General features: G+C 40.1%; 1 protein-coding gene across 2 annotated transcripts; it reads right to left on the reverse strand.

Moving 5' to 3' along the window:
* Positions 1-6,008: 6,008 nt before the first annotated feature.
* Positions 6,009-27,709, reverse strand: Mrpl13 (mitochondrial ribosomal protein L13). Of its 2 annotated transcripts, none has more exons than XM_032915573.1 (7): positions 27,601-27,709; positions 25,761-25,884; positions 21,036-21,129; positions 15,640-15,700; positions 12,308-12,394; positions 11,186-11,307; positions 6,009-6,254 (listed from the first exon to the last, which is right to left on the reverse strand). In XM_032915573.1, the coding sequence occupies exons 1-7, from the start codon at positions 27,625-27,627 to the stop codon at positions 6,233-6,235; spliced, it is 537 nt and encodes a 178-aa protein (XP_032771464.1). In that variant the 5' UTR covers positions 27,628-27,709; the 3' UTR covers positions 6,009-6,232. The 2 variants fall into 2 exon arrangements, with proteins under 2 accessions (XP_032771464.1, XP_032771469.1); XM_032915578.1 differs by having other exon boundaries at positions 27,447-27,670.
* Positions 27,710-27,729: the final 20 nt, after the last annotated feature.

Genomic DNA, 27,729 nt, shown 5'->3' on the forward strand with positions numbered 1-27,729 from the left:
CTAGATTCTTTCAGTAGAGGTCTCCTGATAACTCATTGAACAAATAGGTTACTTCAGCACTGGTGGATCTGGATCACAGAACTAATATTCATGAACTTATAATTCACAGTGGTGCTTACTTAAAACTTTCAATTTCTGGTTTCAAGTCAATAGTCCTATGTGCTTTGGGAACTGTCTTTGAGGGGAAAAAGTTTCTTATCTTCTGTTCTCTGTAGTGCTTATAGATGAATGTGTTTATGGGAAATGTGCAGACAATACTTCTGAGTTCACTTTGTTAGGATGGGGCAGCATTGATAGATTTGTACTGGTGTACTACACACACACACACTCACATACACACACACACACACACACACACACACACACACACACACACACACACACACACACACACACACACACACACACACACACACACACACACACACACCCACACACACACACACACACCCAACACATCTTAATTGAGCTGCACTGTACAGTCCGTCTGTACATGGCGCCAACTCTAAGCTGATGATACAGGCTACTTTTGAGTAAGTGGATGAGGCTGCTTCTGCCTTTGGCCTCTGGCTGCCCAGTTGCCTTCAGGATTAGGAGCCGGCACCACTTCAAATTCAGGCACAGTACATCGTATGTAACGCTATGTGTGGGGAGATCCTGTTGACACACTTTGTCTGGACCCCTGCTAATAGGGTATGATCAAACTGTTTCCTTCTCCTCCTTATTTCCTGCTAGTGGTATACTATGGAAGGAGCTCTAGAGGCGCTACTGGATACTGAGAGGATGAAGGTAGATCGATGTGGAGACAGTCATCTTATCTTTCCCATTCCTTAACCTGTCAGAAGTCTTACTGGTCTAACCTAGCGCATTCGACCCAGTCTCTTCTCCCACTATCCTTGCTGCTACCTTGGAACAAGATGGCTTCTTCACTTCTGACTAGTCTCTCTGCTTCTGTTCGTGCTTCCCTCTAGTCAATGATTGATCCTTCAGCCATTACAATCTTTCCAAGGTAAGTCCTCTCTTGTCTTTTCAAAGCCTTAAAGTTCTTACATGGCTTTACAACACTCCTTATCTCAACTCCATGGCTACTACTCGCCCATGGCTGACCATTTTAACCTCTGGTCTATGTGCAGTTCTCTGAAGATGCTGGATGTGCTCCCGCCCGAGGGTGCTTGCACTAGCCACTCCTGTACGCCTCTAATTCTCTTTTCCAAGATAACGCTCCTCCTTGAAGCTTTTGTTCAAATCTTTTCCTGCATTGTAATATGCTTTACTTGTGACATTCTTAGCTCTCTTGTCATTTCATTTTGGGTAAACAAAATATAAAACATGCAGCCCTTCCATTCCTTTCATTCCATGAGAAGACCTCCCAAGTCCGTGACTTTACTCACAGCAGCCCGAGTCTGCTCGTCCATGGAATGCAGCAGCAGTTTGACAAGCTTGCCCATCGAGACTTGCTCACGTGCCTTCCTGCTTTTCCCTGTGAGTGACGCAAGGATAACCAGGGACACTTGGACAAGACTTGGAGTTAAGCTAAATGGTGCAATAGTGCCCCACTGAGCCCAGTCACAGTCAGCAGAACTCATTTGTCTCTTATGCATACATGAATAAAAAAATTGCTTTGGGGTGTAGGATTTTGTAGGATTACTGTGTTACCAGGTGAGGGACCTCACATGAAGTCTGTGTATATACTGCTACTAAGTAACTATGCATGACTTAGGTTTAACTTCCATATTATGATCGTATTTTTTCCTGCCTTCCTTCATTGGAGTGGGCTCCATAGTGGGTGCAGGGTGGGGGGTGATGCTTCGCTTACATATGCATCTCAGGCTCACCTCACAGACTGCTCTGGGTGTTGACTGGTGGGACACAAGCGTAGCCTGGATGGCTGAGAGCAAAGGCAGCATAGCACAGGCTGGCGTATGGACTTGCTTATTCAGCACTCTCGGAGTTTAGACTTCTAGGTCAACTTTCTGAAGAATACCCGCATTCACATTTCTGCATGATTTCCTGGCTCTGCCTCCACCCCATGTGGCTAACAGTGCACTAATGGGAAAAATCGCCGGTAATATTCCTTTAACAAGTTATCCAAATATTTTATTTGGATTATGCGGATTTGAATTCCCTCTAAAGGGCTGGACTCCTTTCAGTTCTGTGATTGCTGCAGAAACCAAAGGGCATCACAATTTCAAAGCACCCATTTGCACGGATTTAATGCAGTCTGAGGTGCTGGGGCACAGTTCCAGGAGCCTGTGAAGCACAGGTGTACCCCACCACTCACCCATCTTCTCAAAGCTACTGTCTGTGAGGCTTTAATAGGCTTTAATATGGAATCGAAGCCTGAAGGTAGCAAAAGCAATTAAATCTAGAACTAGAGGTTCATCTGAAATCAAAGAGTTCCTTGTCATCCAAATGGCCTGGTTACAAAAGCTTGTCTCTTCAGGGGCCCTATTAATGCTTCCTTCATGTAAAAAACATCCACTGAGGCTTGCTGGCTGTTAGCCTAGTAAAAACTGGCCCTCCGCTGTAGCTGACCATCTGTTTTACTGGTGCCCATCTGAGACTCACATTCTTCCAAGGTGAAGCCCCAAACAGCAGCAGAGGAAGCTGCAAAACTACTTGGCCCTGTCTGTCCAGATGTCTTGGGCAGAGTAGAGAAATGCTATCTCTCTGCAGGCACTCAGACTTAGGCTGACACGAAGCCTTAATGTCTGTCTTGGAAAGCTGACACTGTGTTAAACAGGCTTCTATCCAATTCAGACCCCACCCTGCCCAGGTTGGCTGCAAACCCCTCTGGGTCTTCTGCGCTCTGAAGGTTTTCCTCTCAGTATAGCCAGATTTCTGGTACTTAGCCTTGCCCCTGCCTGAATGTGGTCCTAACCCCCTCTGCTTAGGGGAAGATGACTAAATAGCACAGTCAACTGTAGCATAGAGAGGAAGGCACATGCAGCGCGATGGATGGAGCCTAGCTCTAGTGTGGAAGGGTGGTGATGGTGGGCAGAAGGTACTGTAGAGATCTGTTTTGTTTTAAGCCTAGTTCATCTGTTATGTCTTACAAAACACCACCACCAAACAAAAATCTCTACTGTCCTATTACCTTTAAAGATGGTAGCATTACTTTATGACTAGCCTCCTGTAGGCCATCATTACACAGTTTACAGAGAGGGAGAACAGTTACATTGTGTACTGGCTGGTTCTGTGTAACGTGACAATTTATGAGAGAGGAAGGCACATCAGTTGAGAAACCGCCTCCACGAGATCTAGCTGAAAGGCATGTCTCAGTTAGTGAGAGGGAGGGTTCAGCCATCGTGAGTGGTGCCATCTCTGGGCTAGTGATCCTGGGTTCTGTAAGACAGGCTGAGGAAGCCATGAGCAGCACTCCGTCATGGCCTCTGTATCAGCGAACATCTTAATGAATAGATATTCAGATTTATTTAATAAATTGACAATTAACGAAAGCTTTGGCTCTTTTCTAAGATTTACTCCACCTTGGAGAACATCCTTTGTCTCTTTGTCCAGCCGTCATTTTATACCATAACTGATTTTTTCACTAAATAGATCCTACATTAGAACTAATGGGAATCTTATGTATCTATGTATATAATATTATCCTTCATCTTCTTATAAAATAAGTACTTGCCATTCCATAAAAATATAATTAGTTGGCACCCAAAAAAGTAAGGGAAACGTGTGTGGCCCACCTCCATTAAAGGCTAATACACTAGTATAAAGGTCTTTTAAATATGATAACTAAAATCTCAAGATTAGGTAGGATTAGGTAGTCTCCCTTGAAGGATAGGAAAATGGTGAAAAAGGACTTAGCATGAAGCTGACTGCAGGAAAAGCCCTGTATCCAGGTACCCTGGACCTCTCCTGCTCTTTGGAAGCAGAGAGGAACTTTTTTTTTTTTAACATTTATTTATTTATTATGTATACCTCATACAGCTTTCTGCCTGCATGTATGCAACTACAGGCCAGAAGAGGGCACCAGACCTGATTATAGGTGGTTGTGAGCCACCATGTGGTTGCTGGGAATTGAACTCAGGACCTCTGGAAGAGCAGACAGTGCTCTTAACCTCTGAGCTATCTCTTTTTATCAACCTTTCTCACATCAAACCTGTGCCAACTTCATGAGACGCATCAATGGACCCCGAAACGCTGATGACAATCGGCTACACTGATGGCTGACCATCCGAGTAGGCAGCACCGAATTTCTTGCCCTGCTCCTTAAGTCCCTTTGACGTTAGGGATTTAAACCATGTTTATGATTTGGTATTTCACTGGTATATTTCTGAGTGTTAATAATGTTAGTCTTGGGGTTATTACATTCTTTCAACCCTCTGGCTTTTGCTGTGGCTATCAGAAAGCCACTGCCCTAACATGGAAACTTCTGTTGATGAATTCTTCCTATTTCCTTCTTGGCACATTTTTGCTAAATTACACAGTGATTGTAAAACTCATGTTAATCAACACATACTTAAGTCTATTGTAAAATCTGGCCTTTAATTGCAGAATTTTCCTTGTGCCTACAATTGTCAATCCTCTAGATCGAGGATTAATAAAAAGAAATATAAAAAAAATCAATTGTATAAAATGACTAAAGCCTTTGGCTTTCTCATCTAAAGACATTCCCATTAGTTCTAATCTAGGATCTATTTGGGAAAAAAATCAATTATCACTTTATAAAATGATGGCAGGGCAAGGAGCTGTCAGAGTTCTTTCTGCTACAGAAAAGCATTACACACTCTTACAGAATCATATAAATGATTACAAACTTCAGAATTGGCTTTCTACAGTGAGATCCTGGGCAATGAAGAATAAAGGTAAAACCAGGTGATGCTATCAATGGAGAAGACATCACTTCACAGACTTCTGTCAGCCTGGATGGAAAGGATTCTTAGAGGAGTTCCTAACGACCTCCGGCACTAGAATCTCCTGGAGAAAAATTCTTCAATTTATAAATCCTATGTCAGACTTGAGCCAGCTCCTTGAGAACATATCCACATAGACTTCAGAACTGGCCAATGCTCCCCTTCAACTGCACCAGCAACTGAGTACCCAGGTGACCAAACCCACCCGTCCTGACCACAATTTTTCTGTCACTCACAACATTTAAGTCTTTTTATATTTAGTCTGAGACTTGGTGTTTGCCAAGGTTTATTTTCCTGAATGAGTGAAATAATGCTGATCTTGATCTTAACAAAACTACAAATGAGATATATCCTCTCACTAATCAGTCATGCATGACTATTTACTCAGCCAATACTCCTGGTATGTGTGTATGTAAATGTTCTGTCACATGTAGTATGAAGAAAAAATGCAGGCCCAGAGGATGGTGGCTGAGAACAGTATAATGGGTGTCTCGTCTCCCTCACTGCCTTCAGAAACAACCATTTTCGTCCTTCAGAGACTGTAATTCTATCACTTAGCTTTGTCTTTATCAGATCCTAGCAACCAGCCTCCTAACACCGTGGGACATGACACAGCACTGACTTCTGTGTGTACAGAATGTGATGCCTGGCCAACAGGTGTGAACTGCAGGAAAAGCCACACCTATATTGAGGATTTTCTAAGACTGACTGACCTAACAGGGCATCAACAAACCAAAAGGCTCATTGAGTTACTCATGGGAGCAAGAGTGAGTCAAAAGAGCCACTCACTAAAAAGTCCAACTCCAGCATGGCTGACACTTCCTGACAGGTGCATCAGCAGAGTCCCATCTAACTCCACCTCCTAATCCTCGAACATCTCCTTAGACCATAAAGAATGGAAATGGCTGCTCAGGACACAGAAAAAGACGGCAGCAGCATATCTGTACCGAGCCAGCACAATGAATTCTACAGAATGGGGATAAGACACCACAGATAAGGGAGAGGGAGGGTGGGCCTTGTTCATGGGTATAAGAGTGTAATATCTTTTGGGAGAAAATACATAAATATGGGGATTTTTGGCTTCTTACAAGTCAATGTTATAGAGGGGCTATGTTTTCAGTAAGAGACATTGAATAGATAACCAAATAAGCATTTTATTAACATTTATAGCATTTAAACCAGTGCCAGGCTACACAAGACACTTCTGTAAAATGGATTGTTCTACTGCACTTTCCCACTGAGGCCTGGCTTTCTTGAGTGTTCTCCACAGTGAGCTCACGTGTTCTCTCTCTGCCCTCGGTCACAGGAATACTTCATAAGCATTCATTCTCTTGCTGTAATTTTCCACCACTTCCATTCTCCTATATCCGAAAATCATCAGGTCTGAAAGATAAAAACAAAAATATGTGTATATCTTCATGAACCACTATTTCATTTTCTCCTGGATTAAGAAGATTTTACACTTTAAAATGGAAGTAATTTTCACTTAAGGGGAACACTTCTAAAGAACATTCAAGCCAAAGTATCACAAAACAGAAGTGACAGTTTTAAAGTACTTTACAAAGTAAGCCAGTTCCTCTGTGCCTAAATATATATGTATTTAGTAACTTAAAACCTCCAGTTTCTAGACTGGTGGAATAGCTCAATGAGTAGAGGTGCTAGCGTGAAGGCCGATGACCTAAGATCGACTCCTGGATCTCATACCCGGGCAAGAGATAACTGACTCCCACATGTTGCTGTCAGACCTCCAGATTCATGTTTATGTGCTTTAAAGCAAAACAAAACAAACAACAACAACACAAACCAAGAGAACAACAACAACAAAACCCCCCCTAAATTCCTAAGTTTTTTCCTTTAAAATAGATTTCTTTTTATGTTAACATGTGGTGATCTGCTCATACCCAGAAGAACAGTGCTTAGAAGACCTCACGTGAACCACACTGAGCACTGCAAATCCCCAGTCGATGGTTTAGGCCAGTGCTGGTTGAAACAAGATGGGAAAGTTGGAACACACCCTCTTTCCCTGAACTCACCATAGCTCCTGACTGTGAGGAACAGCAACTTAAGTCTTGTGGGAGAACGCCACACGACCGGGCTAGCCAGCACCATTACAGAAAACCCTGATTCTGTCTACCTGTTCCTGATCCTTATAGGATTACACAAGGTAAAGTCTTTCTTCACTACCTTCAAGTTTATGAGCTAATGCACATTTTATAAGGCCATGAAAAAAACTCTTGTTTTAATATCATTTACAATAAACTTGACACATTATTAGGATTAATGGCTCAGTCCAGAGGACATACACTAAGACTAGAGCCTTGCTCCCTTCACTGGCTGTACCCTGCACAGGGTGTTTCCTTGGTGTTCCCTGGTGCCACTACACCCAGCACCAGGGCCACTCTGCTTGCATAGTGTCATGTGTATTGCTCATTAAACGCTGTAACCCTGACCCCAGTCTGTGGGAAGACAGTCTGAAGCCACTTATGATCATCCTCATACCTTCTCAGCTCCACCCTCTCCGTCCCTCTCCTGGCAGGACATTTCTAAATGCATACACTGTAGCATGTGTAACACGGGGGATGTGGGGTTTCACTCTAAGTTTTCAAGCACCACTGATGCTAAGTCTTTCCACTCAGTTTCTCTACAAAGGTGACTTTTGTTTACTATAAAGCATCACTGAGTTAACAAGTGAGCGAATAAAATGCAAAGCAGTTCAAGACACAAAATGTTCACCAATACAGTCTTTCCAGACAAAAAGCTCTCCTACAGAACTATGTAAAACCCAAAACTAAAGAAGTTAAAATGATCCAATTTTAATTTTTAGCCCACACAGTAAAAAAATTTTGATTTCAATCAGAATACCACACAGAATATGATTATTGGAATTCTGTAATATGCTGGCAAAACTGCAGCAATTATAGAAATAATTACTAATATGATAGTATTAAAATGATTGTCCACTTGAAAGCTATGATTTCAGGCAACCAATATGTAAAGGAAGAACAATCCTATTCTCTCTCTCTCTGTCTGCCTCTCTCTATCTCTCTCTGTCTTTCTTTCTTCTTTTTAAAAATTTCTTCTCATATATAAGAAGATATTCTAAGTATAATCCCCACAAAACCACGTGCTCAATCAGGCACATGCCTACTTCATATTATCTAGAGCATAAAATATAACTTTACAGCACTTTCTTCAAAACGTTCTGCAGTATAAAGCACACTAAGATGATAAATTTGTCCATTAATGGAAGAAGTCAGAGGAACAGTCAATTGAAAATGGCTTGACTTTAAACGTTATGACTTTGTTATCGATAGCGTTCATCTCTTATTTCCATCCATTATTTTAGAAAATGACTAATCAGTAATAGGCAAAATGGAGTTAGCATATGCTGAGAGTATGCTTTAAAGACCAGAAAACCTCTGAAGCACTGAATTTAAATGAGATCCCAAGAGTAGCAGTTTTGAATAAAGTGAAATCAAATGTATTAATCGCCAGCTGGCTTAATATTTAGGTTGACAATTATTCTTGCTGTTCAAAAGCTTTAAGTCTCTGAGAGAAAAGTTTATAAATTTCCCTATTACCAAAAGCCAAAAAATCCCCATATAAGTTTTATTAACACACATGCACTTACACACACACACACACACACACACACACACACACACACACACACACACACACGCACAGACAATGGAGCAAGTTTCTAGTATTACCAGTATCTTCACTCCTGGTGTAGTCCAGACACACCTGTTCCATCATGTCCCTGCAGACTCACCATCAGATCGATCCTGAATAATTTCTAATGATTACATTCCAAAGGGAGACTATATTCTTGAATCATCTATTTTTGTTGGAATAAAAGCTATTTCTTCCAAAAGGAGAGATTTCCATCTCATAGAGGAGAATTCAATAGTAAGAAATTCTACTTTCAGTGTATTGAATTGAATGGTATTTGAGATATTTTATTTCTACTTTTAAAGTATACAGAAATTTACTAGAACTTGAAGCACTAAACTTTAATTGCACAGGCCAGCAAGGCAATCACTGTGGTCACTGAAACTTAAAATTAATCGATAACAGCAATGGCAGAGCAGCATTCCGTCCTACAGCTGGCCAGAGCCAGCTGTCTATAAAGCTTTTCCTGGTCACATGGGTGTCGTGCACTAAAAACTAACTGGGCCTGCTACTAGCGCTATCATGCGGAGAAAATGACATTTTGAATGATGTATGTTAAATGATTACTAACCCTATTCCACAATAAAGTTTAGTACATGTATATCCATTTACTCTTTGGGCAGTAGAAGTTACCATATGTTGCATAACTACTTAGGAGGAAAGACCACTACTTTAATGAACCATAAAGAAAAGCCCTCCGTCTAATGTGTATTCCTGCTACAGGGAATAAAAGTGAAAGAACAGGAAAATCCATCCCCACAGTAGGAACACAAAACTAAGCCAAGCGGCTCCAAGCTCTACTGAGAGTCTCTTTAAAAATAATTGCAGAGAAGCCCTTTCTGTACTTATATGGTAGAGACAGTTACAAAAATAAGCAGTTGTGACCAGTATTGTTTGATTTAATAACATTAAATAGACTAGTTTTGAATGTGAATGTATTTCCACACTGCTTTGGTTAAACTCTTTAGACTATATTATAACTTCATATAACTTGGTGATATATTTGATTTAATTAGATCTGGTTAAAAAAGCTATCACAATTCTGCTGGTCACAAATATAAGTTTACTTCTGATGGTGAGTCTATGAGAATAGTAGACATGGAATATATTTATGGGATGTATATATATTTATATATATATAAATGAAGACAACTTGATGGGACTTAAAGATGACTTATCGTTATAGGATATAATTTATTAAAACTGAACATCTGTGAACAGTGTTCTTTCTACTTAGACACTTCTATGTAAAACTTCTCCATGTCTAGGCTGCTAATACTATGTGAGTTCCGATGAGGAAACAGACTTAGTGAAGGGTTTAGACCTAGGCCATATAAAGGGAAGTTCCGAACCTGAGTACTGAAGTTGGTGAGGGAAGGATTCATCTCTTCATTTTTCAGAAATTCCCACCCAGCCCTGAGAACACGTGGCAGGTCCTCTTTCTAGGAGTGGGGTCACTCAGATGAATGACTGTTCATTGTGCACATCGCAGGCAGAAGTAGCTCTACCCACCATAGATGCACAAGGCACTCCAGTGCCACAGTCGGGAGGATGACCTAGGAGCTAGTTACCTTCTGCTCAATCCCTAGTCACCACTTAGTGCATAATCTTAGTGTACTCCACATCTTTCTCTGCCTACTTTCTAATTTATAAAAAATGGGATCAAACTATAGTTCCTCATGAGAACAGTACTGTAAATGCTTTCTTACCTCTTGCTATCTTTAGTTGTTAATATAGGAAGATAGTAATAAGATATAAATTAAATTATTCTGAGTAGTGATAAATGGCTATAAAAACTGAAATAGGCTTTCTTTTACTTTTTTCCTAGACCTTATGAACTTCACTTATAAAAGCTATTGAAGAAAATCATGTATTATTGTGAATTCACTTGGTGAGGACGTGTTGAGTGCTCATGCAGTGTGCTGGGCACGGTGCTTAGCACTGAGCAGGACAAGGATATAGTTTTATTGTGAGCTGTCAAATCTATTGAGCAACACAAGACACTAAAGAGACAAACACACACACCCAACCCACACTACGAGAAACACAGCAGTGTGAAGGAACTTTCCACCACGGGATAGATAGCCTACAATGAGGAGCCCAACCAGGTAAGGACAAGAGGCACTGCCCAGGAAAATGAAGCTATATGCTACATCTTCTGTATTTCCAAGTCACAGGAGCCTGGAGACAATTAGGCCAGAGACGGCTTGTCATAATGGACATAAGGTACAGGGAATTTGTGTGGAAGAGAGAAAATGTTCTATTATTTTTTTTCTTGGATCAAACCTAAAATTTCTAATTCAATGGACTTTCATTAAGTGACATTCTTGTCTTACGACGTAATATGAAAATGCAGACTCCCCTCTTTAGGATGATGACAGTGGAGTTACCATTAAAACAGTCACCCCACATAAAGTGGCCTCAGGTGTAGTATCCAACAACACCTTTGCACTTACTTCGCATGGTCACAAGGCTCACAGACCTTTGGGTCCAACATCCCCACTGGAGTTTGAGGTTAAGAGCTGCTGAGTTTCTAAAGGGACCTGCCACCTTTAAGGGTCTGACATTTCTCAGAGTTCAGCTTGAAAAGAGAAGAGTGGAAAGGCACTGGGGAGGCACACATAGGAAGGCACACTTACGGGGCCCACACTCTCGGGAAAGCATCTGTTTCTTCTTGGGTGTACTCGTCCAGCCGCTTAGGCACTCTCCGTGGCTGAGGAAGCTCTTCCACTAAATTCTTAAGAATATCTTCTGGAATATCCTATATTAAACATATCTACAACTTAGAAATCTTCAAATATATTTATTAGTAAACAATAAACTTAGTATTAAGAACAAGCAAAAGGAATGAGAAAACACCATAATCCTTAGAGCACGTTGTATAAATCCTGAGAAGTTCAATGAAGTGGCGATGCTCTCTGAATTGTCTTTCCTTCTGCTTTTCCTCCTTTTCGATTATTGCTCCTTGATTTCTGGAGACAAGGTTGGATTCAGGTTGCCCATAAAAATACTCTAGACAGCCCAGGCTGGCTTTGAGCTCGTGATCATCCTACCTCTGCCTTCCAAGAGCTGGGTTACAGATATGTGACACCTTGATAATTTATTTTTTTAAAAAGTAGTAATCAATTTATCCCTTTCTTGTGTGCTATAAAAAGGAGCTGTTTTGGTTCACCCTTCCACTTTTCCATCTGGCCGAGTGTGCACACCAGTAGCTGTATCCAGGACTACTGCCTTCTAAAAGTTACTTTTCCTTCTCAGAATTTAGCTTGGCCGTGCAGATAGTGACTGAGCTTGCATAAGTCATCAGTTAAAAAACTCCTTGTTGAGTCATGAGCAAGAATTAGCAACCAGGGTTATTAATCCACGATCCACAGAGAGCTTACTTCTTATCACATAAAATGAAACAAAATTACTATTATTTTTTCACAGGTGATAAAACCATCACTGAGGACCCCTGTTTCACAGGGCACTCCTAATAGTTCCCATTAAAAAGAAAGCAATGACTGACAAGCAAACAGAACTTGTAGATCTTTCTTTAGCTCAATGACATGTCACTTAATGGTTTAATGAAGGAATCATTATCACTGTGTATGTATGCATGTGCTCATGCATGTGTGCATTATGTTCACTTTGAAATACAATAAATATGTTGGAAGCTGAGATACAATTATTGACAACAAGCCTATGGCCACTGTTTGACGCAGGAAGCAGTGCTTTTCTGCGCACCAAGAAGCGGCACTGCCCCAGTGCTGCCGACTTACCTCATCAGGAAAAAGATGCAGCCTTTGCATCATCGTCCTTCTGTGCAGGTTTTTGGGCAGCATGCCATAAATAGCTAACTTCACAATCTGAAAAAGAGATACACGGAGGGCTTAATACAAGGCGAGACTCAGGAGAGACTGAGGGCAGAGACAATTAGAGGTGGCTGTGCAAAGGCGTGGCTAAGAGTCTGTGTGAACCAGGACGGAGACAGACTAAGTAAACTGCACAGGAGCACTCGAAAGGGACTTCGGTTGCTTTCTACACTGCTGTTTTCCTAGAGGGCCACTTGCCTGTTATTTATTGAGTAAAAGAAAATGGATGGGACTAGAGAGCACCATCTGTATCTGTTCAGTTTTAACCTAAGTCATTCTCTAAGCTTGTACAAGAACCCAAGGGATCTGAATCCTATCTCCACCAGGAGGGAGACAATGAGCTTTAAATTCACAGACTAATCTGAGTAGAGTGATACTGACAGTAAGTCACAAGTTAGCACCAATGGTCACAGTGAACATCCACCAACAATTTACTACTTGTATAATAGTCAGTGTGTCACGTTTTAACAATGTATTTATGATTCTGTGAACCAAGTACTATAACCAGCCTCACTAGCAGCAAAGAAAACTAAGTGCAGACAGTGTGACCTAATTTCATCTATCTATCAAATGCTGTACTGGAATTCAAATTAAACAGTATTACTGCCAGGAAGAGAAACACAGTGTGCAATCACATGCACAATGTACTTCTCCCTATAAGTCATTAGGACGACACATGCCTTGTGGCACTGCACACACACGGTACATAAACATGGACGTAAGACACTTGTCACAGAACAAAAATTGATAAATAAAATGTTAGCAAATTGAGATCTTTCAATGAGTTAATAATGCAAATAGGTTCAAATGAAATATTTTATAAGCCTTCACCAAACATTTTGTATTATTTTTCAATTTTTGTTCATCAAAATTAAAATAAAGTATAAAGACACACACACACATATATATAAAATTGTCATAATTAAACCCATTTATTACATGGTAACTTGAAAAGTAAGAAAAATTAAAAATTTTTACAAACCTTATCGTGTTAATATTAAAGTTGAATTATATTGCCTCTTAGTGTACAGTTCACATACCCGAATGACACAGAAACTAACTTTTCAAACTTTTAAAATACTTATAAATAAATCTCTAATTTGTTGTAACAGTTATATTAGAAAGCATTATCCCTCCAGCCGTACAGTTTTTCTGTACAAGCCACAGCAAATAAGTCAAACACAATTTAGGGACCTGTAATAGTGTAAAAACACACTACCTATGAAACAGAGTACTATTTCCTAAGAAGTAATGTCTGCATGAATGATTCAGACGTCAACATGTGGGACTTCTCAATAGTTACCAGGTCTAAGTATAACAGAATACCCCTCTCCTACATCCAACAGGAAAACATGAGGTAGTACTAAACGAACGGTTGTATCATGACAGTCAATGTATTTATCGTTCCTCCAACTTTTTTTATGACACTAAGGAGTGTTTTTGGAGGAATACTGTATTCACTTATAAATGCCTTAAAGGAAATAGCTAACAGTTACCAAAAGGGAAAGGGCTATTCTTCTCTGAGTATATAGTTCAAGGATTAGGTTTATTGACAGCCAAGAAGGAAAAAATAAGTTGTAAAATACTAGAAAGGACACTAATAGTAGGGGACAAACATGAGTTATAAATTTGCTGAGTATATCATCAAATGATAATAAACATTAATAATACTTATTTTCCCAACATACTTTTATTGGGAATTTGATACAGTGCACCCCTATCACACTTGCTTCTGATTCCTCACACGTGTCCCCCCCACTCCCCATGCATGCCCTGACCCAAAGAAAAAGAAAAACATACATCATGTTCAATTTGTGGTGCCCATACACTCATTAGAGCATAGTCAAACAAACCCCCAGTCAACAGACCCTTAAAGACAGTTGAATTCTTCCCCATGTCCCTGCCAGAAGCCATCAACTGTGAAGAGAGCTACACTCCTAAAATATTAATAATAGTGTTTATTATTTGATATACTTCAATAATAATAAATATGTATTTATTAAATTAATAATTGAGCTATTGTTTATTAAAATCTTTTAGGGCTAGAAATGCAGTTCAGTGGTAGAGTGGTTGCCTAGCCTGAGCTAAAATTCTTAACAAATACTCCCTTTCAAGATTGTCTTACCCTGGGGGCTGGAGTGATGGCTCAGTGATTAAGAGCACTAACTGTTGTTCTCAAGGTCCTGAGTTCAATTCCCAGCAACCACATGGTGGCTCACAACCATCTGTAATGGGATCCAATGCCCTTTTGTAGTGTGTCTGAAGATAGCTACAGTGTACTCACATATGAAATAAATAAATCTTAAAAAAAAAAAAAAGATTGTCTTACCCCTTCCAATTCAATATTCTTATTATTTATCTTCTTATCATTTGACTTTGGTTGGTTTGGGTTTTTGTTGGAATGTGTGTTTTTTATTTGCTTACAACCCATTATTCCCCTATCTTCATTCTAGGATTTGTTTTCTCCTCCGTGAAGTGTTGGTAGGGATAGTAGATGTTAGAAGGGGTTTAATTTAAACTATAGCAAGTTATATCCCAGATAAATGCAAATCAAAAGGAGACTGATACACTACACTCTAGCAGTGTATCCTCAAGATAGGAAGCACTGCTAACGATCAGGAAGGCCAAACATAATGACCTTCATTTATTTGTTCTGTAAGATTATCACTCTAAACTTAAATTCACCTAACACCAAGCCTTCAAAATATACAATCCCCCAACTGACAGAGCCATATAGAAATGAACAAGTCCATAACTTAGATTTTAGTATCATATAATCCTTTAATCAGATAATAAATCACCAAATAAGTTGGTAAAATTAAAATACATTAAGCAAGCTCATCATATTCTAGGCGATGACCGACTTGCCCCCCCCAAAAAAGTATCTAAAATTTTGAGTTGTCATAACTGTAATTAGGAAATACAATTGAATGGTAATGAGCATGATATCAATAAAGCTTTGTGTAGCTAGGTGGGGGTGGGGCACACCTTTAATCTCAGCATTTACATCTCTGAGTTTGAGGCCGGCCTCACTTACAGAGTGAGTTCTTGGACAGCCAGAGCTACACAGAGAAATACTGTCTCAAAAAAGCAACCTACCAAACAAATGACAACCTCCGGAAACTTTGTATAATGCAATGAAGCAGGTATTACCTGGAATGGTGTCTAAAGTAGAAGGGACATGGTAAAAGCGGTCTGAACCAGTCTTCCCCAGAGAGCACTACACACAGCAAGCTTACCGCCACTGGGTCTTTCAGGTGGAGCTGCGCAGCTGTTACCTGTCTGAAGCCACCCGGGTAGCTGTTAAAAGAAGAAACATGTTCTTAAGGCGGTCATGCTTTTATAACAACACAATGATTCTAATAAATTCTATTTTGCTTCTGGATATTGTGTTTATTAGTTCTTAAAAATTAAATAGTAGTGGGACCAGTGAAATGGCTCAGTGGCTAACAGTGCTTGACAACCTGAGTTTGTTCCCAGGGACCCATAAAATAGAACTGACTCATTCAAGTTCTTCTCTGACCTTCATACCCATATGTGTGGGCACCTGTACATGTTCACACACACACACACACACACACACACACACACACACACACACACACACACGCTCACACTCACACACACTCACACTCACACGCACTCAGTCATACTCACACACACACTCATACACACGCACACTCACTCACAGTCACACACAGACACACACTTACATACACACACTCAGTCACACACACTCATACACTCACACATACTCAGTCATACACACACACTCACACACTCACTCACAGTCACAGACACACACACACTCACAGACACACAATGAATAAAATAGTAAAAGGATCTCTTTCTTTACAGATCTATTATTTTTACATGGATTTATATGCACCATGTGTGTGTGGAGTCTGCATAAGCTGGAAGAAAGCATTCCCTGGTGTCATAGGTGGTTGTCAGGGGCCAGGTGGGTACTGGGATCTTACCCCAAGAGTAGTAAGTGCTATTAACTGCTGAAATATTTCTCTAGCCTTAGGATTTCCTTCTTCTTTAACGTTTATCATTAATTATTTTTGGTTGTATGGGTATGCAGCCTGCACGCATCTGTATGCACCATACATGTGCCTGTGGCTCACAGAGGCAAGAGAGGGTATCAGATGCCCTGGAAATGGAATTATAGATGGTCACACGGGTGCTGAAATCAAACCCAGGGCCTCTGGAAGAGCAGCCAGGGTTTTTAACTGCTGAGCCATCTCTCCAGCTCCAGGATGTCTTTCCTTAAACATCAATCAAGGAGCAATAAAGAAATAGTAAGGAGGCTGAAGAAGTGACTTGGTGAGTGAAGTGCTTGTACAAGAATGAGGATGTGAGTTTGGACCCCTGGGAGCTGTAAAAGCCGGATGCAGAACAGCCATCTATAGCCCTATTGCCCCTTTGAGATGGGAGGTGCACAGAGAATGTCTGGAAGCAGAAAAGCACACACAGCACAAAACCCAGCAGTTAGAAACCCTGCCTTACACCAAGGTAAGAAATGAGGTCACCACCTGAGGCTGCTCCCTGACCTCTGCGTGTGATGTGGCATATGCACACACCCACTTTTACACACAAAATAAAAATAATTAGTAAGCTAATTATAAGTAATAATAATTAGAATTGAAATATTATTCTCCTGAGTGACTATTAATATTTCATAGGTAGTTATCTCAGAAAACATTCTCGGCATAATAGTTTCGTATTAATTTTGTCATTCATTCATTCTCTTACCCATTCATTCTGCCTAGATTACCATTTATTTACTTAAAAAAAAAAAAAAAAGAAATAGCAGTGAGCCAGATAGATAATTTACATTCCCTACCAAATGAGACTAACTGCAATCTAGATGTGAAGACTGGGGAAAGCTGGTGGCAGAACCGTGGTCCTGAAGTCACGTTCATTCGCCCTTCTATATTGAGATGTGGCTTCCTGGCTCCAACTGGTCTCCCTCCTCACATAGCTGAGGATGACGCTTGACTCCTATCTTCTACCCTCTACTTTCCAACACCTGGCACTGCAGGTGGGTACCAGTTCACTACACAGCAACAACCCTGTTTTAGAAGTCAGGGAAAGATCCCTAGGAACTATGGGTTGGGTCTAGGTAGTAAGTTATACTTCCTAGTGCTCAGATCAAATATCAGACTTAAATGGCCGACTAGAGCCAGCGTAGTAACCAGATCCAGACCGAGAAATCAGATTCTGTCAGTGGCTCTCAGTGTAACATTGAGAGTCTGGCTTTATATTTGTGTATGGGTTAGTCTAATAAAACTGTTATTTGCCCCAACTAATTTTTTAAAAGTCTATGTGCCAAAAGTGAAAATTATATTTGTAAAAGTATAAGAAACTGACAATACATGGCTGTAAAAGCTTACAACAATAAATAAAAGAAAAATTTAAATGTTTGTAAAAAGAGAAAGCAAACAAAGAAGCATAAAGAGACATCCAGTGGATTCTAAGAGAAAAATTTAGGATTACATAAATTTGTTTTTTTCAAGTAAGTTTCTTTTAAGTAACCTTCAAGAAATTCTGAAACATTTTAAGAAGACTGAGGAAGCTACTTATTAGGAATTTACTTAAAAAAAAAAAAGACAGATTAAACATCTACTGAGAAAGATGGGTTATTTCAAACTGACCAACTTATTTGTTTCATGGAATTTCAATTTTGGAGAAAAACACCTGTCTAGACATCTATTCCTATAGTCCTTCCCTTCATGGAAAACTACTTTGTAATGTCTATGCTAAAGATCATCTTTCTATTTTTAACAGTGGGCTGGCAAATGCTACGGCCTAACAGCACCTATGCTATATTGCAGGGCTCTGGGCTTTCTCCTGAAGGACTGGAAAGCAGATCCCAAGCAGGGAGTAGCTCGAGTAATGCAATGTGCAGCTGATTCTCAAGTGAAGACGGACGGAGGAGACGACAGCACAAGTTTCCCATATGAATTAACTCCACGTAAACTTTCTAAGACTCTGTTTTGCTGTGTACTGGGGATGCACAGGTAAATAAGACAGGGCCCTGACCTGAAAAGTGGTGATGCGATTTTGGTCAGCCATGCCAAGACATTTCAGTGAGTTTAGACAAGGTATTCAACACTGAAAAATGTGCTGTTCATAAATGGTCAGAAAGGACTTTCTGCGACAGGAAATCAGCAGAATGCCAATGGAAAGGCCAGATTAAATTATATAAAAATTAAGTAACAGTAAAAATATCATAAAGTTAATAAGAAACAAAAAATATGGCAATAGGCTAATGATTAAAAGCTCATAAACAGTGATTAGGAAGCTGGGTGTGAAGCACAGTCCTATATGCCCAGCACTTGCAGGCAGAGGCAGGAAGATCTCAAGTTCAAAGCCAGATTCAGCCACATAATGAGCTCAAACCAGGCCTGGGCTACAAAGTCTGTCTCAAAGAACCCCAAACAAATAAATAATGTTCCCCCCTTAAAAAACCAGGGGGTAACACAAACAGGCAGAAATGTCACTATTAAGCAAATGAAAATAATTACATATTTATAAACATTTCAAAGCCTTATTGATATTGTTTTTAATATTATGGCCATAGTCATTAAAAACTATTTTATGTGTGTGTATATATGTATATGTGTGTGTGTGTGTTTCTAAAGTAATAGAATGCCTCTGGAAATGCCCGTCAAAAGACCTATTTATTCCTTTCATCTTGAAATTCATTTCTTTTCCAGAGATTATTTTAAATGAACTTACGCATTTATAAAGTATTACCCTACTCTACAAATATTTAAATTTTGTTTCATTTTAAGCACAGAAGAATAATTAAGCATGGTAAAGCATACAGTATATTGCTATATAATGACTAAAATAATTTTTATGAAACTGAAAAAATCATAAACTTATACATATATTTCCTAAACTGTCAGGTCATGGGTAAGACTTGAGTTTCATTCCTTTTAGAAGACTCGTTTTCTAAAATCGCATGTATAAAGAGTGTTTGACTGGAAAGTCATTTTGAAGAGTACATAGGAGCGTGTAAGCACTGCACACAAGGTATGGGGAACAGCGCACAGAAACATGAGCATTTCCTGGTCAGCAGGACATAGGGAAGGCATCCAGAAGTTGACAAGAGGCGAGGGTTAATGGATGAACTGGAGTCCTTGAGAAAGAGGGTGAATGACTCTGTCAGAGGAACAACCCATGCAGAGGCATCAAGGTGAGCAGTCAGTGTGGGCACTGAAAACCATCACGACAAGCTGCAGCCGCTGCTGTGCTGACAGCACACAAAGCACTGTGACTTTCCACCTGCCAGCAAGGAGGTGGTGCCCCCTGACCTCCTCACCACACAGGCTGCCCATAGTGCACTGCGCTGCCTGCTGTCTTGCTTCTGCCCTGCATCTGCACAAGACATAGGCAATGCTTCAGGGACTGACACGGGTCTCTGTTAAATGCAACATACGTTCTCAGGACTTTTCACGTTTCTTTCCCAGTTACTTCTGTTTTATAGACCTCAGCTTACAGAGATTTGCCAGAAGCAGAAGTTACTAGAGATGCATGTGAGTTTATTTTTGTGAAACTATATCAAACTTTCCAGAACGTATTTTAAGGGGGCAAATGGACAAATTCTGGCTTTAAAAAATAAAAGTATCTGAAGCACTTGGGTAAAAGAAAAACTATGATATCAAGGGTGAAGATGTGGTTAGAAATGAAGAATGATCTCAATCAGGAGTGGACGATCAGGGCTGGAGACATGGTTCACTGGTTAAGAGTCCATGAGTCCTCTTACAGGGGACCCAGTTTGGCTCACTCACCCACATGGCAGCTCACGACTGTGTGTGACTGCAGTGTCAGAGATTCCGATGCCCACTTCTGGCCTACTCAGGTGGGCAGATAGATACATGGATACAAGATACTTACACGCATACAAATTTTTTAAAAAATGAGTGGAAGGTCAACATTTATAATCATAACTTGGATGATAGCACAGAAGAAGGTCTAAGTAAATTCTGCCCTTCACCTGAAATTACGGGTTAAGTGGACATGGACGGCAAAGCCTCACCTCAAAATCAAATGATGGAGATAAAATCTGAAATGAAGCAGTTAATCTCTTGCCACTGAACTAACACAATTAAAACACATAAAAAGGAAGAGTCTTAGTTTAACAGGAACATGTGTGGAAAAAACCTAAGGAGTTCTGGCTAGCAGTAAACAATATCAACCATAATTGACATGGCAAATCTATTTTACAATAAAACAGTCTAACTGGAAAGATGGAGGAGAGAGTCTCACTGTTCCTGGGAACTCTCAGGACACCTGAGTATGTGCATTTACTGAGGAGAGACGGTGACAGACAACGCGGGAGCTAAAGAAGAGCAATGGTTCTCTAGCCCTCATGTGAGAGAGACTTCAGCGTTCGGCAGCACTGCAGGCAGTAAGATGAATCACAGCAGGAGAAAGACTGACTGACTGTACTGACGGGTGTGGTCTGGTTTCGTTCACTAAGCTATACACACAACATCAGTAAATCAGTATTTCCTTAGATGCCATTTTTAAAAACTCTCCTTTTCCTTTAAACCAAGGGCAGCCGTATCATTAAAGCCACACATCTGAACTGTGTTCCTTAGCAATGATGCTCTCTTACCCAGTATGTGAGGAGTACACTTTTTGTTCCCATTTGTTTCCAGAAAATGCAATATGTCTTGTGTTTATTATGACAACATGGTCTCCACAATCACCTAGGTTTAAAAAGAAACAAGGCAGAGACTGTATATGAAAACATCAAAGCCTTAAGGAAAAAAATGGCTTGATTATTTAGTTACTAAAGTGCTAACAACACATTCAAAAATGAAAATCCCAGCACAACAGCCTTGAACACATTTGTCTCATTTGATGCAAGCACAGACAGAGCTGGCTGGCTGGCTGCAAAATCTCAACACTGGAAAAATAGTAGATGACAAATGTAAAAGATAACAACACATTCTTTAGGTCACCCCACTGTTATTCCCTTTATTCCTCTCATTGACAATTAAACCTCTGTGCTAAAATGTTTACATTTCAACATTTCTATTACATTTACCTTTTAGTGGATGATACAAGTTTCCCTTTACAAATAGCAAAGAATATGAGAACAATCTGTACATAAAAGCACCAAGTATGTTTTGCCAATAGGCGAATTAGAAACAAATGTGAGACATTACAATCGATTATTATTCTTTTCAATTTTAGAGAACAATGGAACGCTATGGCTTTATGCTTAACTATGGCCATGAGGCATTTTCCAACCATGTTTAACTAATTAAATCTAAAATGGCACTCTCAGCAAGGACTGTAAACATACTTGACAGGACAGATGACCTGTAAACCAAAATACATGGACTGTAACTGTTTCCTCTTGAAAAACACCTTCTTGTGTCCATCTAAAAACAAACTGAATTGTCAACATGCAAGTTTCAACATGAACCACTGTGTGTGATATCATTGGCAAATCTGAAACATTAAACCACTATTCTACTAGGGAAAAGACTTCAACAAAAGATTCTAGAACTATACTTTAAAATGTCACTAAAAATAGAAAGTATAAATTAGTATACTACTATAATCTCCAAATTGCAAGAAAAGATTCCATGCAAAGACTAAATCTAAACACAACATTTTCAGGCAGGTTCATAGTTTAGATCAAGGGTGAAGGAACAGTGTAGGAAGGGTAAGTCAGTTTTCATTACCAGTGTGAAAGGAGTCAGAGAAGGAACTGGAAAGCCTGCTGCTGCTGACCTGAAAGGTTAAGTCTGAGAGCCCCCAAAAGTGACACATGGTAGCCAGTAAAGCAGTTGGATAGAGAACCAGGTAGGAGCCCAAGAATGGCTCTGCATGCTGAGATGATGACCCCAGCTTCAGACAGTTCACAGCTGGGCCGCTGAGGCCTTCGAGGGTAGGCAATTTGCCTGCGCTCATACAAAACTACTGAGTCCAGCTCTGCTGTGATGCCTACCTGAAGAATAAATTCAATCTTTTAACTTTTCACTAAAATGGAATTTCTAAAAAGGCTGTAAATATGTAGAAAACATCTAGAGTGACTTAAAAAATTTACAGAAGTCAAAGGCTCTTCGGACAGGCAGTAGTTAAAACACCGTAATTAACATGAAAGCAAGTTCTTTTATATGTAAGATGTAGATTTCTTTTTTAGTAAGTTATGTCAAAATTCTTTATCATCAAAGCTCTTTCCTACTACTTCAAAACAAAATGGATCTGGAACTAAATATGTGTGTCTAAGTGAACTATGGACTAACACAAAAGTAACTATGGTACAGGAGGCTAGGGTCCTGATCAGCATGGTCGATTTTGTCTAATTTCTGTTAATGAAAAAGATATAATCTTCGATTAAAATTTTTTTAAAGGTTGTTACTTTGTGTATATGAATGCAGGAACACGTGCCATGAAGCCCACACAGAGGTCCGAGGCCAACCCTCTTGATGTGATCCTCTCCTTCCGCCTTTCTCAGCCTCCCAGGGATTGAACTGAGGTTGGCAGACACACAGCAAGCTTTGTCCCTCACTGAGCTTTCACTGTCAAGTTTAACATTTGGATAAAATTGTATAGATTCTGTCCATGTACAGAATGTAAATAAATCAGAATTCCTACATCCTTTTTTTTTTTAGATTGCATCATTTTGTTTCCACCAATATGAGACAAATAATAGTTTCTCCATTCTTTACTCATTACCACTACTTTATGATCATATTGGGGTTTTAACTTGCATTTCCCCTAATGGCTTGTATTAGACTTTTGTGTACCTGCCACCTGGTCATGTACCTGTTCACTTTCTAATTAATTAGGCAGTGGCTTTTTAGTGTTGTTTGAGAAGTTCTTTATATAGTCTAGGTCCAAGTCCTTTGTTAACTGCAAAAATTTCCTTCTAGTCTGTAGCTTTTTTACCCCTCTCCTCTCAAGCCCTACTTCAAGATACTGTTTTTGTAAGTAAAACCTTAGGATCCTTCTCGGGTGACTTATGGCCAAGAGGCCAAGGTCTGACTCTCTGTGTAGCACTGCTTTTATAGATTTTAAAGATTTTGTATGAGAAATATTTTAAGATTGCTATTCAAAAGCAGTAAAACAATAACAATTGGTACTGGCCTTTATGTTTACTTTCAATTTTGTGAAGTCAAATATAAAAGGCCTCATGCGAGCATGACTTCTGGCATCTGAGCCTGTGTATAGCCACAGGTCATTGTGTTACCATAAACCCTAACTCTGAGGACTGTGATATATGCTGATGAGTCCCTGTCATCTCCTCCTTGACCTAAATTGCCCACAAACGTCAAATCTCAGAGGTACAGTGCTAGTTTAGCATATCTGAGACCCAGGTCCCTAGTAAAACACACACACACACACACACACACACACACGAGAGAGAGAGAGAGAGAGAGAGAGACAGACAGACAGACAGACAGACAGAGAGGGGGTAGGGGGGAGAGGAAAAATAAAACAAAATCATGTGTAAGTGACAAGTTGGTATCCCATAATGTCTGGCCAAGGTTCATTTGACAAATCAAGCAGTTCAAATATTACTTACACTACAGTCTGATACCTAAAGGTCAACTTTATAGTCATTATTTATTACTGTTCATTTCTAAAAACAAAATATGTGCAGTGATTGTGAGTCCCTGATACCTAGTTTATAACTGCTTGTTAGACTACTAAATGCTGGAAATAAATTCTTAAAAGACAATGCATTATCAAATGCTGGTGATTTAGAAATTTGACTGTAGTGACATCTTGTGGTCATAAGCAGCTTTGCAGATGTAGAGTTAACACGTTCAACACAGTGAGGCAAAAGTGCTGTGCAGTACTCAGTAATTCAGCTGTCACAGCAACCACAGACCCAAACCTCCAGGAAGAACAAGAGGTGTCTGTGTTTATGAAGTATCTGTTCGAAAATGTCATGTAAAAACTACTTCTGACTCTAGTGAGGTTTGGTACGGGTCACATGCTGCATGAGGTGCTTGAGCATGGCAGAATCCTTAGATGCATATTCTACACAGAGACTTCAGAGTATGGGCTATTCCCATACTCCACTGAAAGTTTATTACAGAAGAAAGAGCAACAAATAAGAAAAATGATTCAGCCTTGTTCATAACTAAATCCAATAATCTGAAATACTTCTTTCTTGCTTCAACTCCATGAATCTCAAAATCTAGCAGTTCAAATGCCAAGGCCCTAGCTGGAAGGCAGGAACAATGTTAGAGGTTGCTCAGAAGCCACAGGAACAAGTCCTGCAGGGGACGTGCACAACTGTGTGTTTTATTCTGTCATTTGGAAAAAGATAACTAGGTGCAGTCTTGTGCGGGAACTATGAGCAAGAGAGTATACAGCAGTTCAAAAAAGTACAGGGGGAGAGATGGGGAAAAGATTTCCGATTGCAAAAATGCTGCTTTCTAACTTATAATTTCATCATGGTTATTAGGCAGGGTATGGGGACACAGAAGAAGAGTCACAGAGCACAGAGATAGAGAAGGCTTCAAACCTCAACATCCGAAAGGACGCAGACACTATTAATTAAGATAGGGAAAATTGAGAAGGCTGGTTGGTTTGGGTAGGACAAAAGCAGGAGTAGGATGTCTCTAACTGGGCTGATTACTCAAGAGGACTACCTGACACCCAAGAGAGCAGGCTGATGAGACAACAGACTTGGAGCTCAGCATACAGGTCAAAATTAGAGACAGTCATATGAAGTATTAACACTCATGTAGGTTTTAGAGATCCGAGGCAGAAATCAGTAACTTCATGAGTGACAGGAAAGGCAGGACACTAGGATGTACCCACTTCTTAGTATGACGAAAATTTGGATATGACAGAAGATACCTCAATAAAACTCTTCTAGAATAAAAAGTTTATTTTATAAACAGCATAAAAAAACAAATCTTTAATTCAAGAGTGGACAGCAACTTATCACATCTAGCTAGCTTTATCCTTCCTGGGAAGGATTTTTAGGAAACAGGCAATATCTATTAAAGCCTCTCCACTCAAAGGCGTCATCATGAGAAGAGGTAAATGTAAGAAGGGAAACTCAATTTACAGTGCAAATCATACAGCACTGGAGTGGAAAGGAGGCCACTGGTGAATTTCCGCTTGGTGATAGCATCAAATGGGGTTGTCCTAAAAGAACTGGGGTGTGTGTGTGTGTGTGTGTGTGTGTGTGTGTGTATTTGTATTTTTTAATCAAACTCAGTTTAGCACCCAATGAGGTCTTCCAGAAGGAACAGAGTATGGAATATGGAATCCTCATATACGCACAGAAAGGACCCCTTACACAGTCCTATTTTGGAGTGTAAACCATGGCTGCTGCTGCTGGGACTAAGATAATACTTACTCAGCTGATGGTACACTGGTTTATGTAATCCCTGAAGTTTATTGGATGCTATGGCCGCAAGTTTGCCAGGGGGCTGCATTTTGCCATCCAAGAGATACCACATTCGAGCAAAAGTGGCCCATTGCTAGAAAACAAAGAAAAGGATGAAGAAAATTCTACTTAAAAATGGAAATAATTAAAAACATTACAACATGCTATCATGCATATTCTATAATCAATGCCAGCAATCACTTTGAAAAACAGACTATCACTAATTTTTTTTTTTTTGTGTGTGTGTGTGTGTGTGTGTGTGTGTGTGTGTGTGTGCTTGTGTAGCACATGTATATTTTGTTTTCATTACCAGTTCTGAAGTCTTTTCCCATTGTTGCATTAGGATAGTCAGGCATGTTATATAGAAAGCTGGGAGGCTAATTGGCAACTGAAGATATCTCAAGAACTCAGTTCCAGGAGAGCTAATGGCAACTATGCAATCAGAGAAGTATAGCTGAGGTTCAACATGTCTGTGCGCGTGACAACTGGGATATACTTGACAACAGCCAAGCACTCTACCCCTGAGACACCTCACTAGCCCCTATTCCATGCTTTTGAGACAGAGTCTCGCTAAGTTACTCAGCTTGGCCTGAGTTCACTCTGTAGCCCCCAAAGGCTTGAACTTAGAACTTTCCCCACTTCATTCTCTAGAATAGCTGGTACTACAGGCCTGTCTTCCAAGACATCTTTAGGTCATCTGATAAAAATCACTGGCTTCAATGTCTCCAAACTAAGGAAATTGTCTCTGTTCCAGACCTTGTCCAGGTCCGTTCATATTCATACACACAGAAGTTATATGCTAGAAAAATACACTTAAGCTTGTGGTTTCGTATTGGTTATCCTCAACTTTAAACTATCCTACACATATGCAGAAGGCAAGTTTACCCCATCCCATGAGGACTAATGCTTTAAAAAAACTTGATAAACAATGCAAATGCTGCCATACATCAACTCAACGTCAAAGTTTTAAAGTGTTGACTTTCACATCCGGTATTTACCTCATTACAGACAAGTAACAACTACATTTAATGGAGATGTACTTCAAGTAGGATCAGGCTAGGAATCATCTTGGATTAACATACCAGAAACTAATTCTTTCTCTTCTACTTAATACAGAGTATTTTGTGTGGCATACTAGAAATAGCATTCTAACTGAATTCTCCGTTTTGTCTTTCAAAGATCCCCCATCTGTGAACAGTCTTGTGATCAAGGGTGCTTAATCCTTTTGATAAGACTTCAAGGTCAAAACCCTACAACAGGTCTCCATTCTTTTTTTAAATTCTTTTTAATGCGCAGATCGACTTCAAGCTCATTATGTATAGGAGAAGGTTGGCCTTGAACTTCTGATCTTTGTCCCTCCACCTTCCATGCGTGCACCACAATTACAGATTTATGCGGTGCTTGGGATAGAACCCAGGGCTTCCGGTATGCTAGGCAAGCACTACACTGCATCAGTTACAGCTCCACCCCCACCCCACCCCCGTCTCCACTGTACTAAACAAAAATAAACATATTTCAGTGGTTTTCACTGCCCCACGTCACTCAAACTATTATCTTACTTTAGTTCTCTCCTCAAGGAACTAAAGACACGAAAGGGGTAGGCTGAAGAGAGAAAGGAACAACAAAACAAGGATATCAAGTGGTGGCCAGACTCACAACTCTCTGGTATGTGACTTCCTAAAGCAGCTCTTGGCTACAGGAGTCAGCTTCCTTGAATGCTCAGCCTCTGTATCAAATCCTTGTGAACCACTGCTCTTCATTTTCGCCAGCGTACAGAGCACACTGTCCTGCCCGAAGCATGCAAGCTCACCTGGGGCGCCTTTGAGAAGCTAGACATGCTCCCCAACCTGCAGCGTCCTTTCCTTTGCTCTGGCCCAGCCGGGGCACAAGCACAATCGGTCCGGCTGGAAACAGAGAAACCCGAGCACGAAGGTTCCTA

This window comes from Rattus rattus, chromosome 1 (assembly GCF_011064425.1).
Source record: "Rattus rattus isolate New Zealand chromosome 1, Rrattus_CSIRO_v1, whole genome shotgun sequence".
Taxonomy (NCBI): Eukaryota; Metazoa; Chordata; class Mammalia; order Rodentia; family Muridae; genus Rattus; species Rattus rattus.